Consider the following 21,451-nt stretch of genomic DNA (forward strand, 5'->3'; position numbering starts at 1 on the left):
AAAGAAGGTCACATTCTCAGGTGCCAGGAGTTAGGACTTCTTTAGAGGGACACAATTCAACCTACGATATGGTAAGAGATATGGTAAGAGAGAGACAGTGTGTGCAGTATGAGGGTACAGTACCCCTGATCTCTTCCTCTCCAGTCCTCGTTGCAGTTACCAGGTTAAGCCCATTGGGATAGTTTTCTTAGGTCTCTGCTTCTTAGAAATCTTCTACTGCCTAGGGTTTAGAATCCACATTCCTTGGCCTGGTATTCAACAGTCATTATAATCAGTCTCAACTCCTCTTCCAAGATTGAGATTCTTCTAGATATCATTGTTCCCGTTAATATCCGTTTTACACTTTTGTAAGGAATGAAGGTGATAATGATATAGAGGTCATTGCCTGGGACACAGTAGGCCCTCAGTAAAGGCTGGTAATGATTCCTGCACTCCAAATTGTTAGCTGTTCTCTGCCTGTGTCCAATGTTATTTCCACCTCGAAGGCTTGGATCATGCTATTTCTGCCTCTCTTTTTTATCTGCAGTTTTCAAAAAAAGCAAACTCATGACTCCTGGGCAAGTATAAACACATCAAAGATTTTGCTCAACTCATGGCTTAACTAGAGAACCAGTATGATTCTATAATTGGTTCAAAGTTCCTTTGGGTGGCTCAATCAATTAAGCATCTGACTCTTGATCTCAGCTCAGGTCTTGACCTTAGGGTCTTAAGTTTGGGCTTCATGCTGGGTTTGAAACCTAGTTAAAAACAAACAAATAAGCAAAGAATAAAACAAAAAACACAAACAAACAGAAACACAAAGGTCATTTGAAATCAAGGGTTGATGTGTTCAAGAGAGTAGTAACATGTAATTTTTGAGTTGTATATTCCACCAGACAGAAAATTCGCTGAGTATCTCCAAGGCAGAGATGTGCAAAAATTCTCTCTGTCCTTAAAGTGTTGTAAAATATCACAGCGGATCATCAAGCACAGCACCACACAGAACAATAGAACACTCCAGTAATCTCTCTTGCCTATTTCTAAGTTTTGGATCATTTTCATAGCGTTCTCTACTTTGTGATCATAAACAGTCTCCAACAAGTATTGTTGATCCTAGAAGATTGTTTTTACTATGCATGGCCTGATTATTTATACAGATGCAGCAAGAATCTTAATTAACTGGAAAAGCCTCCCTGAGTTTGCTTGGGAAATCTAGAGCTTAATCATATTAAGCAACTATCAATTCCAAAGGATAGATGAGTTTTGAATCAGACTTTTCAAAGCCCCTGCCATTCTTCTATCCTAGGAGTAGGAAACCAAGGTCCAAACACTTTCTCCAATAAACTTTGCATGCTGTACCCATAAATCTCAGTGAATTTCCTCTTCCTGATGTCTCCAAAATTTGCCTGTGTTTCTGGACTACCTGGGAGTGGACTTCCTTATTACCTGAGAGACTGGGATCCTGGAAGCCAGACATCATATTAGTTTTCTTATGAAGGTTTTGGAGACATTAGCTCCAAATGTAACACCAACAATTGCTCCTTAGCAGTGGTCTGATGGTCTTTGATTAAACAACAGTCACTCTCAGATATCACCCTGTATATATGGCCTTGCTGCAGAATCGATTTTTCCAATGGTATCTTTGTAAACAAGAGGACAGATTTTTATTAAACCTATGCAAATGGTTCTATCATCATGAAAGTGAATGAAACTCAGTAGAAGCATTTGTTTCTGAATTTTGAGGGTAGGTGACGATGAGGTAATGTTTAAAGATGGTTGTTGTGGGTTTACAGATACACAGTCTACTAATTCGTTTAAGGAGAAAGAAATAAGCTTTCCACAAATAGCCATACAAGTAGAACATCAAACAGAATGTATCAATATTCCAAACAAATAACCACAATGGCACATCTTGAATCCGTTCACTCAGTCCTATGTCATTACTTCTCACTCTGCTGGATCTTGAGTCAGTCGTCTGATTTCCTGAGGTACATATGCTTCCAGACTGAGAGTCCCAGTAGTCCTGGCTTTGCTCACTGGCACAGTCTGAGCATTGAGTCAGTGCTGCCATCTTGGAAACCTGCTCTGAAGAGTCTCTTTGAGGCAACAGTAGTTCAGAGCACGTCCTACAGTTTTTCCCCTGAAGCTCCAAGACTGTGACCCTCTGGTGAAGACACAAATTCTGAGTGGTCACTTTTGGCAGATCTTTGGAGAAGCCTTAGGAGGATGCAGAGACCTGTTTGAGAACAAGACTGAATGGTTGTGGTTCATAACTGAATATAACATCGTGGAAGACAGTAAAAGGCTCTTTGGGGGGCATGGTCCTTATTTCGTGAGGGTTTGGTCAATGTTTCCTTTGAGGGATTCAGCCCCAAGTGCACTGTCACACCTAACACCTGTATCTCTTTTGTGACATGGCTGCCATTAGCCTGCAAGAGGCAGCTCTTCTTGCACAATTGTGGAGCCAGAAGACAATTTCATTAAAGACATGTGAATGCAGGGGTATAGATAATCCAGATCCCTTATCCTGGTAGACAGGCTGTGGAGGTGCTGAGTCTTCCTTTTCATGCAGTGCTCTTTGGGGGTGGAGTGAGTGGGGAGAAATCAGGAAACCTTGAGTGATATCCACTTAAAAGAGATTGTTACAAAGTAGAAGTGACTAGATTTATTTGGTACCAAGAGAGACAGCTCCAGAATCCCTAACCCCCAACATGATGGTATTTGGGGAAAAGGTAAGTGGGTTTCCATGAGTTCATGAATCTGGGATCCTCTTGACGGGATTAGTGCCCTTGTAAGAAGAGATAGCAGAGAGTTGTTTCCTGCCTCATCATGTATGGACATGGTGAGACAGTGCCATTTGCAAATCAGGAAGTGAGCCTTCCCCAGGGAAACAAGTTGGCTGGCACATTGGGCTTAGGCTGCCCAGTCTCCAGAACTGTGAGAAATGAATTCCTGTTGTTCCTGCTCCCAGGCTGTGGTATTATGGTTGTGCAAACTGATTAAGACAGCATCTCTGATGAGTACGTGAGCCTTAGAGGGGTAATCTATGAGACTAGCATTGAGGGTTGAATTATTACTACTAACTAATACCTATTGATCACTATGGTGTGAGTACCACTTCATGTGTACAAATTTATCTGGTTTCACAATGATCGTCTGAAGTAAGTATTCCATTTTAAAGATTAGGGGAGTGAGTTGCAGAGAGGTTAACTCACCCAAATGTGGCAGGCTGAATGGTGGCCCCTGAAAGATGGCCACACTCTAATCCACAGAGCCTGTGAATGTTACCTTATTCCATAAGCATCTTTGCAGATGTGATTAAGTTAATGACTTTGAGATGGGGAGATTATTCTGGATTATCTGGGTGGGCCCCAGATGTAATCAGAAAGGTCCTTCTAAGGAGAGGCAAGAAGGCAATGTGATGAAAGCAGCAGAGATTGGTGTGATGTGGCCACAAGCCCAGGACAGCTGGCAGCTTCTAGAAGATGTAAGAAGCAAGGGATGGATTCTCTCCTGGAGCCTCCAGAAAGAACCAGCTCTGCAGGACCTTGATTTTATCTCCATAAGACTAATTCCATGCTCTTGTCCTCCATAACTGTAGAAGATGAAGTTTATATTGTTTTAAGCTACTAATGTTTTGGGAATTTGTTATGGAGGCAATAGGAAATGGATCCACTAAGGTTACAAAGACGATATGTAGAAGAAACAGGACAATGGGGGAACGATTCTTTTAAACTTCTGTTATTATTTCTGCACTATTTTGATAAGTTGAGCTTTGAGATTATCTAGATCTGAGCATCAGAAAACACCCTGAGCCCCACAAGAAGACTCCTATAGAATTCAAAGAATGTCTCTTAATGACCCCACACCTTTTGAAAATTCATTATATCCACATTTCTGTATGTGTGTGAAATGGAAAGAATCAAAGGAAAACATAAAAAAGGAAGCTGTGGCTTTGTCCACATTTATCTCTCTGCTTCTGACTATGTGGAAGGAGCAAGATCCTGGGCGGAAAGTTCTGTTTCAGGGTTTGCAGGTGGAGACAAGCGGTGGAGAGGCCTGTGGCTCACAGCACAGGTGCAAGTGGAAGGAAGCCCTCAATGATCAGGAGCGTGGCTAAGTGAACAATACAGATATGGGGCTACACTGCTTCTATCCAGAATCTTCTAGAAGGAGATCACTCCTAACTTAGGGCTCAGGATGGGACTGATGGGGGCCACATGTTCCTTTTTGACCAATGATCACAAGGCTGTTACCATTTGAGACCCGCATCTGATTTCTTGTGGCATCCATGGATTCTGTGTCAACTAGTCTCCTGTTCCCTCTAGGGAACTTAACAGCATACCTGAGCATAATACCTGGAGAAGCAATTAGCTGACCATGAAAACATCCGAGGACAAGTTTCACTCAAGGAATATGTAGCTTGAAATGAAACTAGGAAATGGTAGAGATATTTTGAGCAGGAAATATAATTCTAGCTCTCCTCTAGACTTTTATGTATGTAGCCTCATCAAGACCAAGTTCATGGGTATGTGACCTGTGCCATTGCACAGGGCCCTGTACTTAGAAGGGTTGTTCTATTGATGTCATCTTGAAATTCTTAATTTTTTTTGTTTGTTTTTGACAAAGGGCCTGGCATATTCCTTTTGTGCCAGACTTTGCAAATTACATAGTTGGTCCTGGTCTGTGTCTTTACTGCAAGTTGGAAAACAGTTACCTGGGGCCCTCCAAGTCATTAGCACCAATAACTGGTCTAATGATATGGACCAATAATATAGTATTAATACAATAATTTCCAAATCTAGCTGCTTCCCTCCATGGGTTGCCTCCCCATTGGCCACTACTTCCTGCCACATTTAGTTCTCTTAGTACCCACCTTCAAGTGTGAGCATCAAGTAATCCCATGTCCCAATGTAGTGAACAAAAATATATAATCAAAAACATTATAATTTCATGATGATGCAACAGACAATTGGAATAACTGGTCAACCATGAGAGGTTTGACCATCTGCCTATCATCTCAAAGTTTCCAGAGCAGGTTGGAGTGGATGCACTGGCTAAATCTGGGAAAATCTACCTGTGCCTGGGTCTGGGGTAGAGGAAAGTAGGAAGGTTGTAGGGGAAAGTTTGATCTCCTCCCTGGGTGCATCTTTTGTTGTCAGGTCATGCATATTTTGGGGCTTGAAAGAACCATATGAAGAAAACCAGAGAAGGTGTATGGTCATTGGAAGACTTTTTCCAGGCCACATCTTCCTTTCTTTCTCTTGGCTCCCAATGGTTTAGACTCTTGGCTTTGTACCTGAAGGCTGGTAAATTTTTAATGAGTAACTTGAGACCTTCATGAAAGACTCTCATGAAAACCCATATGATACAATCACTGGGAAGTATCCCAGGCTCTAAATTTGGACACATCTAGCCACCTATTTGAGTTTCTTCTTCCTAGAATCACCCCAGAGTCACCCACTCCATGCAGGGAAGATGATCCAACACCATGCCTGGCTCTGTGTGCATGATTTGTGTCATGTAATAAGGGCCTTTGGGATCCACCAGTATAACCCCAAACAACAAACATAGGTTTGGAAAATTTGGTGTGATAGCAGGCACATGGAGAAAAAGCTTACACCTTGGTGAAACTAAAGCACTCCTCCAATTATAGGGCAATATTTCTGTCTCTTTAAAGCCAGAGTTCCTTCACTATCTCCACCCAATCTGAGCTTGCTGCCTGAGAGGTTTAAAGGGTGCAAACACCTTTTCCTCACAGTGAAAGCAAAAGCAGCAGCTCAAAGTGGTTCTTTGGAGAACAATGGGGAACTCATCAGCTCCTTCAAAAGAAGGTGAGCCTGGCCCGAGAGCAATGGAACGGTGAGGGGCAGCAGGACATAGGGGTGTGCCTGGGTGTGGGTTCTGCTCCTAGAAGGGACTGGGTACTTTTCCAGCAGCCCATCAATGAGGACGCTGCCACAGGGGTCTCGGTAGAAGGTAGGGTGGGACTAAGGATATTGAGTGGCCCATGTCCACATGTCTCCTATTTATCAGGACAATCTTGCTGAACAGCATATCTTCCATCAGTTGCTGTCATGACAGAGTGAGTGCTGCCTGACATCCCATCCATTTCCCTTAGTGGGAAACTAGTGTCCTCAAGGCAGGTCTTTAGAGCTGGAAGGCAATTTAGAGACCAGTCTGTCCCAATCCCTCTTTTTCCTGAAAGAAAATCTGAATCCCAGACAGTGTGTGTGTGGTTTTATCAAATTCCCCGGGATACCCAGGTCACAAATGGCACAGGAAGCCTAGAATTCAGTTGGCTGTGTTCTTTCCAACATGTAAGAGAGAAATGGTGTGATTGACAGTGTAACAGACGAGGTAAGGAAGGGGTGCCATGGGGAGAGAATGAGCTATTCTATAGAAAACAAATGTGCATGAATCCCTTTGGTTGCTTTCCCTAATTCCAGGGTTGCTATCAGTTCACGTTTCTGGACAGAGAGTGAACTACCTCCCCTGGCCTCCCATGATCTATTTCTGATCCAATGTAAACAGAAATGTAGAATCAAGGACCTGAGAAGGAACCAAGAAGGGACCAGAGCGTGCAAGGGTTATGCATGAGTGTAGGGTCAGACATACTTTGCATTGAATCCCTCCTCTGCCCAAAGCCCATTAATGCAGTGACCTTGGGCAACTTCCTCAGCATTTCTGAGCCACATCTATTTCCTCATTTAAAAATTAGAGTGGGGGCACCTATCTGGCTCAGTGGGAAGAGAATGATCGGAGTGTTGTTAGTTCGAGCCCCACGCTGGTTGTAGAGATTAAATAAATAAATTAATTAATACACTTCAAACATTAGAATACTAAAAATTACTAAATTACTATAATACTAAAAATTTTATCACTTTATCAGTAAATATTTACATATGTATGTCTGGGAGATACAGGTCATTAAAATATACCATGATCAGACTTCAAAAAGCAATTAGAATTTTTAAACAATTACCAGGTGTATTCCAATCCCCAGATTATCTCATAGATTTTAAAATTGAAATCAGGGGTGCCTGGGTGGCTCAGTTGTTTGAGTGTCCGACTTCAGCTCAGGTCATGATCTCACAGCTCATGAGTTCGAGCCTCATGTCGGTCTCTGTGCTGACAGCTCAGAGCCTGGAGCCTGCCTCTGCTTCTGGGTCTCCCTCTCTCTCTGCCCCTAATCCACTCGCATTCTGTCTCTGTCTCTCTCAAAAATAAATAAACATTAAAATTTTTTTTAAAAAATAAAATTGAAATCAGCTCCAAATACGGTTCATAAATTGCAATTCTTTCATATCTCTTAAGTTTAATTTGATAAATAAGTTTTCACCTTCCTGTTTCTTTTTGTAAAATGTTTCTGTTTAAGAAACGGTTGGTCCTTTGTCCAAGATAATTGGACAGTGTACATTTTGCTCGTTAAATCCTCAACATGTCATATGACATGTTCTTCTAGTTTCAGTGTTTTGTATAAATTTAAATTCAAGGAGAGGCTTGATCAGATTAAGGCTTGCCTGGTTATTGGGTGGCAATATTTCATAGGTGCAGTTGTAAACTTCCATCAGAAGGCACCTTATATTTTCTTCTGTCTCTTTCTGTAATGTAGCAGACAGTAATGATAGCCTAGAGTAATTTTGTTTCATTAACGGTCGCAAATTATAATTCTATCATTTCTCTTCTTTTATTGGATGGCATGATCCTATAAAAGAAACTTCCCCTGAATCATAGTTTCATTTCCATAAGGTGTAGTTATTAAGACAAAAGGAATGCTTGATTCTTTTTTGCCTGTGTTCAGACTGATGACATCATTTCCTAGCATACCCCAAAGAGAACACTTCACTTCTTTTTTGATGATGGTATTGTTATGAATTCATGAACTTCAACATATTTGATGAATTTTAATCCATTGAAATTATTATTCTCATTGATACTCAAATTACCTCATCTCTGTCCAGTCAGCCTTCTTCAAGTTGGCTCTGTAGTCCTTTTGGTAACATCCAAACTTTTTTTTGGAAGTAATCTCTGCACCCAATGTGGGGCTAGAACTCATGAACGTGGGATCAAGAGATGCATGCTGTATTGACAGAGCTAGCCAGGCGTCCCACGGTCTGAGTAGTTTTTGATAGAATCCTCACTTTCTAGTATGACTAGATAGTCTAGGATCCACTTGCACGTTCCTTGGCCCAGATCTGGAATCGGTACCTTCTCCTAAGAGTCCTAATGTTTTTGGTGGGAAATGGCATTTGAAGGGCACAGTATGGGCACTAAGGGTGCTCATTGCCACTGGGCTTGTCCTTGGGCTTCAAAACTACACATGTGCACAAAAAGCTAAGAATAGGACAGGATTCCTGAAAGCAATTTAAGATTTTCTTGATGTTTTTTCCCCCTATTTGGCCTTACACTGTATCCCATTAGGACAATAGCCAATGAAGCAACTGCATTTTCAAGTTTCTTGGACCAATTCTTTGTGTAGTTTGTCCATTACAGAAAATACTATGTATTTCATTTGCTTTTGATTTTTACTAGTTATCTTAAAATATAGTTTTTGTTTATAATTATGTAATCTATTTACAGATGTTCCTCACTATCTGCAAGCAGAACGTTCCTATGAAATCTTTTATGAAACAAAATGACATAAAGCAGAGCAGCAATTACCATGAATGTACATGGAAAAAGGGTGCGCATTCCCAGATCTCCCCCAAATAACCTCCCTTATGTGTTTCTGATACTTTTAGACACAACTTGTTAACAGATGCACACATTCAATTGAGAGAAAGCCCACGTGCTCATCTGGCTCACAGCTCTGGTGGCTGGATGGTGAACCCCTGTGTGAGGTTCCCGGGGAAGGTGATTGGCAGCTGGCGTGGACAATGGCCCACTCAGCCTCTCTATTAGCTCAACTGGCTGTGAAACAAATGCGGAACGCTGTATTGGTGTTCAGCTTTTTTTTGTACAAATGAAAAATCCTCTTTGAATTTATGTCAGCCAGCAACAGCAGGTACACATGTAGGTCTTTCATAAAGGAAAAGAGCTGTAATTCGAACTCTCAAAAAGAAGGAAGTACATGCTTTCAAGACAAATCTATGAAATCGAAGTATATTCAAAACAGTTTCCAGCTTCTACCTTGTCCCCCGCCTTATTCCTCCCATCCCTCTGTCAGTAACTTCTTTGGTGACGGTTCAGATGATCTGCCATTGCTTTTTCATGTGCATGAAATATATGTTGCACTTTGTACCTACAGTTCATGTTCCTCCCCACTAGAGAAATGACAGTAAAGTAAATATTATTTTCTTCACTTTGCCTTTTTTTTTTTTTTTTTTTTTGCTTAATGAAACATCCTGGGGATCTCTCCTTCCCGGCATAGAGAGGTATTTCTTATTCCTTTCTACAGTTGGATAGTACATCGCTGTGTGTATGTACCTTGGTTTATTCAATCAGACCCCTACTAGTGGGCATTTGGTAGATTTTTGGTCTTTAATTATTACAAATAGTGACGCAGAGAATAACATATGCCTAATCTTTTCCTGTGTTTTTGTCAGTGTAGCTCTGGGATAAAAGGAAGGGGAACTTCTTCCTCTACCCTTCAAGGTCTTCCAGCTGCACTAAGAGTTACATTCACTTGAGGCAGATTAACAAGAGAGAAAAAAAGCAGTGCGCACAAATGCTCACTAATGAATCTAAGACCAAGAGAGATGACCAAGGCAGGCAGTTTTTATACTTTTTAGGCAAAGAGATGATGGATCTGTGAGGGATTGACAAAACAAGGAAAACTTAACTTTGGGAGCATCTGTTAGGGAGGAATTCTAAAGAGACTTTGGGCTGGGGTAGTAAATTAGTAGAAAGTAGTGGGCTGTTTATACAGTCTTCTTGGCTCTAAATCTCCCATCCCTGGTCATGAGAGTGTCTCTTTACCTCCTGGGACAGGGGAGGCACCTTTTACACGGGAGATTTGTTTCCTGCTTGCAGGGGGACAGAAGAGGGTCTTAGTAATCTTCCCACACAGGCTGTATCTTAAGTTACTTTTATATGAAATAGTCAGTATGTCAAAGTTGCACTTTTAGGGGTGACCTGCCCTTGACCACTACAGGCATAAATCCTAAAATTGGGACTCACAATCCAAGAATAAATGTATATGTAATTTGTATGATATTGCTAATTTCTCCTCTGTAGGTTTTAGACTGTTTTTCTATTCTCATTAGCCACGGAGAAGAGAACCTGTTTCCTCTAAACCTTTACCGACTGATTATAGCAGCAAATTTTTGCACTTTTGCCAAATCTGTAAGTGGAGAAATAGTATCTCAGTGTAATTTTAATTTGTTATATTTAGTTTTTTTTCTTTTCCTACATTGGGTTTATATTTCTCTACTTTGAGTGTTCATATATTTTTACATAGTTGAGGAGACTTGACATTTCTTTTTTTTCTTTGAACTGTTTATTCATACGTCTTGCTCCATTTTCCATCGAGGTGTTGGATATTTGTCTCTCTACTTTTAGGTATTCTTTGTATAAGAGGAGAATTAACCCTCTTTGATATAGTCTGACATTCGTATTTTAATTGTCTGTGATGTTCGTTGTCTCCCATTGTCTTTTAGGTCTTTATGTAGTCAGATGTATGAATCCTTTTCCTTACAATCTTTCAAATCTTAGAAAGAGTTGCCCCACCCCTAGGTTACAAAGGATTTGTCTGAGTTTCTTCTAGTATTTATGTGGATTGATTTTTAGTGTTATATTTCTAATGTATTTAGCATGTGAATGGCATGAAGATGTGGGTGCAGTTTTGTCTTTTTCTGTGTGGTTTTGTAGTTATCCCAATGCTGGTTATTCGTCCATCTTTCTCCCCATTGCTGTGAGATGCTGCCTTACGGATGATAAATGTAACACGATACAATTGAACTGGTTACTCATGAATATAGTAGACCAATTTGGTCTATTTCTGAATTGTCTGTTTTTGTTTTCCATTTGTCTCTGTTCACACACACGTCATACTGCCTTAATTATAGGGGCTAAAATATTTTACTATCTGGTACAGCTGGTCCTCCCTCATTGTTCTTCTCTTTGTTGACTCTACAGGCTAATTTTTTTCTTCATTCATCCAAATGAACTTAATAGTCAACTATTTTAGCTGCAGAGAAAAAAATGGTGACAAATTTTTTAAAATTTATATTTCTATATAAACACGTTGAAGAAGTATCTATTAAAACAGTATTGAATTTGGGGAAATGTCTGTCCTGTATGAAGGTATTTTTCTTCTTAAATCTACTAACACGGATGTGTTGTTACAATCCATTTTCTCATATTGAACCACCCTAGTGTTTCTGAAATAAATCACATTTAATTGTGGGGTATTACACTTAAGTGTCTGACAATTTATTTGGGATTTTTGTATTAGTATTCGCAAAGGAGACATGTCTGTAGCTTTATTTATTGGTGAAATCTTTGTTAACCTTTGGGATCAATATCACACTTGTGTCATAGAAAGAATTGGAAAGGTTTCCTTCTGTTTTAAGTCATCAGGAACAGTTTAAGAAAGGTTAAGTGAGATCCCCATGAAACCATCTGGATCTGGTACTCTTTTGTAGGGGAACTCTTTAACTACTTTGTTGTTTTTCCATGGTAATTGAATTGTCTCATCTTTCTGTCTTTATGGGACGTACATGGATAGTAGACTACTGCAGGATTTCAGAGAGGAACACATAGGTCATAAGAGCGAGGTGATGCTTTCCACTTACCTTCTTTGACTCTTTTTGTTCTCCTTCCTTTCCTTTACACCACAGAGACTCCTGGCAGTGACATTGGTGGACCCTCAGGACAACACTCTGAGGATTATTTTGGTGGGGAAAACTGGAAGTGGGAAGAGCGCAACGGCCAACACCATCCTGGGGAGTAGAGTCTTTGAGTCTAGAGTTGCTCCCCATGCTGTCTTCTCCAGGTGTCAAAAAGCATCCAAGGAATGGAAGGGGAGGAAACTTGTTGTTGTTGACACCCCAGGGCTCTTTGACAACAAGGAGATGCTGGATACCACATGCGGAGAATTCAGCCAGTGTGTCCTCTACTCCTGTCCTGGGCCCCACGCCATCGTCTTGGTCCTCCAGCTGGGCCGCTACGCGGATGAAGAGCAGAAGACCGTGGCATTGATCAAGGCTGCCTTTGGGAAGCCAGCCTTGAAGCACATGATCGTGTTGTTCACTCGCAAAGATAACTTGGAGGAGAAGAGCCTGAGTGATTTCTTGGCAGATTCAGATGTGAAGCTAAGAAACATCATCAGCGAGTGTGGGAACCGCTACTGTGCCTTCAACAACAGAGCCTCAGAGGCCGAGAAGGAAGCTCAAGTGCAGGAGCTGGTGGAGCTGATAGAGGAGATGGTGAAGAGCAATGGAGGGGCTTACTTTACCGATGCCATTTACGAGGACACGGAGAAGAGGCTGAAGCAACGGGAAGAAGACCTGAAGAAGATCTACACTGATCAATTAAATAATGAAATTAAACTAGTAGAAAAGGAATATGCTGATAAATCACAGGAAGAACGGGAGGAAAAAATAAAATGGCTAAAGAGGAAGTATGCTGAAGAAACAAAAAATATCAGGGAAGAAGCTGAGAAGGGCATATTTGAACATGTTTTAAATGTGATTATGTGGGTGCTTCCAAAAATATGGTATATGTTTTGGTAGTAAAGTCCATTTCATTTTTTCTTCTGAATTTATGATGATTTGCGATAGTGGTAGATTGTAGTTTCCATAGACAGCTGTGACAGTAGCTTCTACTTATTCTTCCTATAACCTGACCCTGTTACTCCTGCCACTGACTTGCGGGGCCTGTGTCGTCTACCTTGGAACTGAGCAGATGTGGGACTGTTTCAATTAATAGCAGATGGTTGAAGCAACACCTTGTGACTCTAAGGTTACATATGGGCAATGCTTCCTTGCCCTGTTGGGGTTCTTGCCCTTGGAACTTGACTATCATGTTGTGAGGAAGCCCAGGCTGTCTCTTGAGAGGCCCCCATGCAGAGGGCCTGAAGTCACTGGCCCACTTCCCAGCTCACCTTTCATTTGTGACTCAGATCAACTTGCCCGCCATGCAAATGAGGCAACACAGAAGCGGGCCTTCCGGCTGCCCCGCCATCTCAGGCGAAGTTGCAGAAAGCAAAGATGATCCATTCCCACTGAGTCCTGCCCAAATGGCAGCTTTATGAGAACAAATATATGATGGTTTTTATTTTTAACCACTGAGCTTCAGAATGGTTTGTTATGCAGCGAGAACTAACTAGAATGAAGCCTCTTCCCAGCTCTCACTCCCCACCGCCTCCCTTTCCCACCTGTCCCTCTTCACACAAAGTTGGCATAATCAGGCAATGGCATATAGAGTTCAAAGACTCAGGAAAATTCAAATCAGAAATCCTCACATGTTAAGTGTGTGAACCACTGGTCACATGCATCGTTGCACCGCATGGCCACAAGTACTATGTTAGGGAGGTATCAGGTTTCTCTGGAAAGATTGTTCTGTGGTTCATGGAGATCTGAAGGTCACAAGATTCTCTTACTGTGTTTCTCTCTTTTCTGTTTTAGGGACCATCCTAACTTAAAATGTCTCCACTTGTATCTGAAAAATCCCATCTGGGCCACATAGTCTTCATTTGCCTCTGCAGAATCACACTTCACCCAGCTCTTTGCCCCCTGAGGCTGATCTAGTTGCACTACATCGGTGGGATCTCTTGCTCTCTGACTTCTGCCTGGCTGGCCAATGGGAAGTCCAAGTCAGAGGCCCTGTGGAAGTAGAAAAGCAAGGCTGGGGTGTCCATTCCCCCACCTCTCTCTCTGCAGGGCCATCTCTGACTAACTGCAACCCTACACCAAAGGTCACAGCTCCTCTCTTGGTGGCCTTTCTACCCAACTCTTCTTCTGCATTCCAGTCTTTCTTCACCCCTTCAGGTGGGACTCAATTTTCTTATCGATACTATCAATGTCCCTGTGTTTTCCAAATTCCCTGTGTCCACAGTGTGTAAGAGGCCCCTTCTCTAAACTTTCTCCAAGTACCTAATGAGAGCAAACTATCTTTTTCCCGTGAGAACCTGATTGATAAATCTTATGGTATCCAGTTCTCTTTCAGAGCATTTTTATTGTTGTTGATGGTTTTACATTCCCTCTAGTGCTCGTTTCCTGACACCAGAAAATCTCTCCTTACCCTTCCATGCTGTGACATTTGCAGTAAGTAGATGAAAGGTTCTGTCTTGCTAAAATAACAGAGAAATTTCAAAGTTAGATGGGTGACTCTCAGTCACTCACAAGGATTGCAGACATCCAAAATCCAAATTATTAGAATTTTTATTTGTCCTTTGTTTTGTCTGTGAACATGACTGAGAGTATTTACCATATCAGTGACTTTTCGGGAGACAGATTAGAGATTAAGTCTGGAAAATTTAAGATTCTAAATACACGCTCATTCTAAGATTCATCACAAGTATTCAGAATGCAGTAAAAACACGGAAGAAAAATCCTCTCATGAGAAAACATGTGTCAAATGACAAAGTGAGATGAAAGTACTCTTTGCCATCATGCAGTTCTTATGTTCAAAAGTACTTCCTTGTAAGTGACTCATCTGTGTGATAGTATGTCTAAAGAGCAAAGTATTCCTGCCCTGTCCTTTTTCATTTCAGAGTCGTTTAAAAGATATTTTCCCCCAGAGATATGTAGAAGCATTTTAATACAATTAACCTGTGTTCAGGCCATTGGCATGTGCAGCTTACATGGGCCGATTTCTTTTCTCCCAACCTTAGATTCTTTTTTGGAAGGTAAGACATAACCAGAGAAAAAACGAGTAAATCAAATAAATCATTATCTCTTCACTTGAAAATCGAAATATTGCTCACTCACTTCTCTTAACATATTTTATATTCCAGTTTTCTCTGAATGTGGTTCTATTTCAGTGCTGAAGACTGTGGAATTTGCAGCGTTTAATGTGTGCATGATCCCTGTTGTTGAAATATGTGATAGTCATGACTCATGATGGGGAATTTACATTAGGATTTATAGAGGAAGACCTGAGGAAACATTTAAGGTATGAAGTCTTCTGTGAAGGATGTGTAGGATGTGTCCATGTGGGTGATGGGTACAATGGTCATGTTTCTATTCAGAAACAGGAAAGTTCAGGGTGACAGGTAAGATTTTCAGGGGAAGGATCGATTCAGGGGCAACAGCGTTCAGTTAAGTTTGTGACAAGTTCAATATCAGATGTCAAAGTTAGGGTCCAATGTAAATGACCTGCATTAACTTGAAATCTGGGTCAGAAGGCTATATGAAAGGCTCGGGGTAACATAAATATCTCCCTTAATATCAGTTGAATCTTTACTAATTGCCAATAGCCCGCAGTCCAAAACTATATGCTAGAAGATCCATATAGGATGTCCAAAGGAAGAAGCAAGAACCAGTTTTGTGAGGTTTAGTCCTTCAACTAATTTGATAGATATTTGAAGGGGTCAAGAGGAAAGGACCTTTTCTGTTAGGTTTTAGCATTTAAGTAATCTCTACACCCAACATGGGGCTCCAACTCATGACCATGAGATCAAGGGTCGCATGGTCTTCCAAATGATCCAGCCAGGCATCCCAAGAGGAAAGGACTTTTTAAATGAGAACATTTAATTTATAGGGACAATGACAAATTAGTATTGGTCATTCTTGGAGTCCATCTGTGGCAGAATCGTCTCCCCAGGGCAGAAGGTGGCCCAGGTGTAACCGTATGACTATACAAGGGAGGCCCCACAAGGAGTCGTCTTTGCGTGCCATGTCCAGAGAGATGGAGGTTCTCTCTCTCCTGAAACCTAGTGAGGCAGCCTCTGGAGTTTGATACTGCCAGAGGGGTGTGGATGGTGTACATTAAGAGACTTGTTGTGTGTCCTTCGGAGTTTGGCTCTGCTGCCTGGTGGTCATGGGATACATGAAGGCTGTTGCTTTGCTCTGTTGAGGGAGCAGAGTACACACGGTGGTGGAGGTCTTGGATGCAGTCAGAACTTTCACTAACAGGGGGGCAAAAGTATGTGTTCTTCATATATCAAATGGGGCCACATGGGAGGGAGGCACCCAAAGCCAGTTTGAAGGGGACTTGCCCAGGGGCCCAGCAGGGATCCCAGCAGCTTGTATGTGCATCAGAGTTCTGGAAGTCCGGCACTAGGAACAGACGTTGAAGCAAGCGATGGGAGAGGAGAGAGTGGCCTTCTGTTGGGCTTATGATTTCAGATTCCCAGAGGAGAATCTGAAGGCTATTAACAGTGTTCCATGGGGAAAAGAGCCTCTAAGAATGCTGCCTCTGTCTTCCCACCAGGGCCTACACTTGACTCATCTTCAGTGTTTCTGCCTCTTCTCCTCCAGTCCATGAAGAATCAGAGCCAAGGCAAGGACAGGAGGAGAATGGCAGCGTGGGGAGAGCTCTAAGCAGCCCTGTCTACACTGCAGGTTCTTCTCTGGGAGCAGGCACATGCCAGGGATGCCAGGGACAGTAGAAGATTTACCCTTCAGTAATATTTTTTAAAAAGTTTTTTTAATTTTATTTATTTTGTAAGTTTAGAAAATTTATTGTCAATAAATTGTCAAGTTAGCTAACATACAGTGTATACAGTGTCCTCTTGGTTTTGGGGGCAGATTCCTATGATTCATCACTTACATACAGCATCCAGTGCTCATCCCAACAAGTGCCCTCCTCAATGCCCATCACCCATTTTCCCCCCTCCCCCACCCCCCATCAACCCTCAGTTCGTTCTCTGTATTTAAGAGTCTCTTATGGTTTGCCTCCCTCTCTGGTTGAAATTATTTCTTCCCTTCCCTTCCCCCATGGTCTTTTGTTAAGTTTCCTAAGCTCCACATATGAGTGAAAACATATGACATCTGTCTTTCTCTGACTGACTTATTTCACTTAGCATAATACCCTCCAGTTCCATCCATGTTGTTGCAAAAGGCAGGATTTCATTCTTTCTCATTGCCAAGTAGTATTCCATTGTATATATAAACCACATCTTTATCCATTCTTCCGTTCATGGACATTTGGGCTCTTTCCATAATTTGGCTATTGTTGAAAGTGCTACTATAAATATTGGGGTACATGTTCCCCTGTGAATCAGCCCTCCTGTATCCTTTGGATAAATTCTTAGTAGTGCTATTGCTGGGTTGTAGGGATGTTCCATTTTAATTTTTTGAGGAACCTCCATAATGTTTTCCAGAGCGGCTGCACCAGTTTGCATTCCCACCAACAGTCAAGAGAGTTACCGTTTCTCCTCATCCTCACCAACATCTTTTGTTTCCTGAGTTGTTAATTTTAGCCACTCTGACCGGTGTAAGGTAGCATCTCCATGTGGTTTTGATTTGTATTTCACTGATGATGAGTGACGTTGAACATCTTTTCATGTGTCTGTTGGCCATTTGGATGTCTTTTTTGGAAAAGTGTCTATTCATGTTGTCTGCCCATTTCTTCACTGGGTTATTTGTTTTTTGGGTGTTGAGGTTGGTAAGTTTTTTATAGATTTTGGATACTAACCCTTTATTTGATATGTCACTTTTAAATATCTTCTCCCATTGCATTGGTTGCCTTTTTGTTTTGTTGATTGTTTCCTTTGCAGTGCAGAAGGTTTTTATCTTGATGAGGTCCCAAGAGTTCATTTTTTATTTTATTTCCCTTGCCTTTGGAGACGGGTCGAGCAAGAAATTGCTGGGGCTCAGGTCAAAGAGGTTATGGCCTGTTTTCTCCTCTAGGGTTTTAATGGTTTTCTCTCTAAGATGTAGGTCTTTCATCAATTTGAGTTTAATTTGTGTATGGTGTAAGAAAGTAGTCTGTTGCTTCATTATTGGTATATAGGAAGGCAACTGATTTCTGTATATTGGTTTTGTATCCTGTGACTGTGCTGAATTCATGTATCAGTTCTAGCAGCTTTTTGGTGGAGTCTTTCAGGTTTTCCATGTAGAGTATCATGTCATCTGCGGAAAGTGAAAGTTTGACTTCTTCGCCAATTTGGATGCCTTTTATTTCATTTTGTTCTCTGCTTGCTGAGGCCAGGACTTCCAACATGATGTTAAACAACAGCCATGAGAGTGGACATCCCTGCCATGTTCCTGATGTTGGGGGAAAGCTCTTACTTTGTTTCCATGAGGATGGTATTAGCTGTGGGCTTTTAATATATGGCTCTTATGAAGTTAAGGTGGGTTCCTTCTATCCCGACTTTCTTGAGGGCTTTTATTAAGAAAGGATGCTATATTTTGTCAAATGCTTTTTCTGCATCTATTGACAGGATCATATGGTTCTTATCCTTTCTTCTGTCACATTAATTGATTTGAGAATATTGAACCAGCCATGCAGCCCAGAAATGAATCCCACTTAATCGGTGAATAATTCTTTTGAGATGCTGTTGAATTTGATCTGCTAGTATTTTGTTGGGAATTTTTGCATTTATGTTAATCAGGGATATTGGTCTGTAATTCTCTCTTTTAGTGGGGTCTCAGTCTGGTTTGGGAATCAAGGTAATGGTAGCTTCACAGAATGAGTCCGGAAGCTTTCTTCCATGTCTATTTTTTGGAACAGCTTGAGAAGGATAAGGATTAACTCTGTTTTAAATGTCTGGTAGAATTCCCCTAGGAAGCCATGTGGCCCAGGACTCTTCTCTGTTGTTAGATTTTTGATAACTGATTCAATTTCTTCACTGGTTATGGGTGTGTTCAACTTTTCTATTTCTTCCTGTTTGAGTTTTGGTAGGGTGTGGGTGTCTAGAAATTTGTCCATTTCCTCCAGGTTGCCCAGTTTGTTGGCATGTGATTTTTCATAGTATTCCCTGATAATTGTATTTCTGTGATGTTGGTTGTGATCTGTCCACTTTTATTTGTGATTTTTATCTATTTGGGTCCCCTCTCTTTTCTTTTTGAGAAGCCCGACTAGGGGTTTATCAATTTTCTTTGTTTTTTTCCAGAAAAGAAAAAAACTAGCTATGAGATTCATTGATCTGTTCTACTGTATTTTTTTTTTTTTTTTGGCAGGGGGGTTCTACATTTTTTATTTCTGCTCTAATCTTTATTATTTCTCTTCTGCTGTTCTGCTGGGTTTGGGGTTTCTTTGCTGTTCTGCTTCTACTTCCTTTAGGTGTGCTATTAGATTTTGTATTTGGGATTTTCTTATTTCTTGAGATAGGCCTGGATTGCAATGTATTTTCCTCTTAGAACTGCCTTTGCTGCACCCCAAAGGATTCGGACTGTCATGTTTTCATTTTCAGTTGCTTCCATATACGTTTTAATTTCTTCTTTAATTGCCTGGTTGACCCATTCATTCATTAGTAGGATGTTCTTTAGCCTCCATGCATTTGGAGGCTTTCCAAATTTTTTCTTGTGGTTGACTTCAAGTTTCATAGCATTGTTGTCTGAAAATATGCACAGTATGATCTCGGTTCTTTTATTTTTGTTGAGGGCTGTTTTGTGACGTAGGATGTGATCTATTTTGGAGAATGTTCCATGTGCACTCGAAAAGAATTCTGCTGCTTTTGGATGAAAAGTTCTGGATATATCTGTCAAGTGCATCTGGTCCACTGTATCATTCAAAGCCTTTGTTTCTTCATTGATTTTTTTTTTTTTTTGCCCAGACGATCTGTCCATTGTTGTAAGTGGAGAATTAAAGTTTCCCTCAATTACAGAATTTCTATCGATAAGATCACTTATGTTTGTGATTAAGCGATTTATGTATTTGGGTGCAATCAAGTTGGGAGTATAAACATTTACAATTGTTAGCTCTTCTTGATGTATAGACCCTGTAATTTTGATATATTGCCCTTCTTCAGGTCTTGTTGCAGCCTATAGATTAATATCTAGTTCGTGTGATATAAGCATGGCTACCCCAGCTTTCTTTTGACTTCCAGTAGTATGATAGGTGGTTCTCCATCCCCTCACTTTTTTTTTGTTTTTTTTACTTTATTTTTTATATTTTAAAGTTTACATCTGAATTAGTATATAGGGAAGCAATGATTTCAGTACATTACTTAATGCCCCTTACCCGTTTCATCCCCTCACTTTCAATGTGAAAGTGTCCTCAGGTCTAAAATGGACCTCCTGTAGACAGCATATAGATGGATCTTGGTTTTTTTTTTTTTAATCCATTCTGATATGTTATGTGTTTGATTGGGGCATTTAGTCCATTTACATTCAGAGTGATTATTGAAAGATATGGATTTAGTATCATTGTGTTACCTGTAGGTTTCATGCTTGTGGTGATGTCTCTGGTCCTTTGAGTCTTTGCAGCATTCCACTCAGAGTCCCCCTAAGGATTTCTTGCAGAACTTGTTTAGTGTTCATGAATTCCTTCAGGTTTTTTTTGTCTGGGAAAGCCTTTATCTTTCCTTCTATCCTGAATGACAGCCTTGCTGGATAAATGATTCTTGGCTGCATATTTTTCCTATTCAGCACATTGAATATTTCCTGCCACTCCCTTCTTGCCTGCCAAGTTTCAGTGGATAAGTCTGCTACTACCCTTATGTGTCTACTCTTGTAGGTTAAGGCCCGTTTGTCCCTGGATGCTTTCAGAATTTTCTCCTTATCTTTGTATTTTGCCAGTTTCACTATGATATTCTGTGGAGGAGATCTATTCTTGTTAAATCTGAAAGGAGTTCTCTTTGTCTCCTGGATTTGGATGTCCATTTCCTTCCCCAGATAAGGGAAGTTCACAGCAATAATTTGTTCAAGTAAACCTTCTTCCCTTTTTCTCTCTCTTTTCTTCTTCTTCTTCTGGAACTCTTATGGATATTATTATGTTTCATTGAATTTCCTCATTCTCTATTTCTCCCCTCAGGGTGTAGTATTTTCTTATCTCTCTTTTTCTTGGCTTCATCATTTTCCATAATTTTGTCTTCTATTTCACTTAATCTACCATTTGCCTCCTTCATCCTAGCTGTCACTGCATCTAGTTTATTTTGCACCTCATTTACAGCATTTCTTAATTCGTTGTGACTATTTCTTAGTTCCTTGATCTCTGTGGGAATAGATTCTCGTCTGTCTTCTATGCTACTTTCAAGCCCACTAATATGACTATTATTCTAAATTCTTGCTCAGTTATATTGCTTATGTCTGTTTTGAGCAATTTTCTAGCTGTCATTTCCTCCTGGAGTTTCTTTTGAGGAGAATTCTTCCATTTCATCATTTTGCCTAGTTTTCTGTCCCTTATGTGTTTTAGTAGCTTCCTATGGGTCTTGCTCCTGTGAGGACTATTATATTAAAACAGGGGGTCATAATGTTGTCCAGGGCCTGGCCCTTCAAGAGGTATTTTTGGAGTGTGTTTTGTGCTCTTTGTTGTTGAGACTCTGATTACTTTGTCTCCCTATTCCTAGTGGTGGTTTGGACCTTCCACCAGGAGTGCTTTGATTTGTTTGTTGAAGTATGCCTGGAAAAAAAAATTTTAATGGGGGTGGTGGTGGAAGAGTCCTTATCCCATACAAAGAGAGAAATGACAGGGGCAG

At 40.8% G+C, this 21,451-nt stretch overlaps 2 protein-coding genes across 2 annotated transcripts in view; one reads left to right on the forward strand and one right to left on the reverse strand.

The window, feature by feature from the left end:
- The window catches only part of LOC122212987 (GTPase IMAP family member 1-like), a 65,871-nt gene that overhangs the window by 12,788 nt on the left and 31,632 nt on the right, over positions 1-21,451 (reverse strand). The window lies entirely within an intron of this gene.
- LOC122213635 (GTPase IMAP family member 7-like) lies at positions 1,734-16,557 on the forward strand. Its single transcript, XM_042927685.1, has 3 exons — positions 1,734-1,738; positions 5,717-5,813; positions 11,763-16,557. Exons 1-3 carry the CDS (start codon positions 1,734-1,736, stop codon positions 12,654-12,656), a joined length of 996 nt encoding a protein of 331 aa, XP_042783619.1. The 3' UTR covers positions 12,657-16,557.

The sequence above is a fragment of the Panthera leo genome, chromosome A2, assembly GCF_018350215.1.
Source record: "Panthera leo isolate Ple1 chromosome A2, P.leo_Ple1_pat1.1, whole genome shotgun sequence".
In the NCBI taxonomy this organism is placed as follows: domain Eukaryota; kingdom Metazoa; phylum Chordata; class Mammalia; order Carnivora; family Felidae; genus Panthera; species Panthera leo.

Excerpts from the sequence above, each read along its gene's own strand:
- LOC122213635 (XM_042927685.1), top strand. Across the intron at positions 5,814-11,762 it reads ATCAGCTCCTTCAAAAGAAG|AGACTCCTGGCAGTGACATT; the intron begins GTGAGCCTGGCC and ends TTTACACCACAG.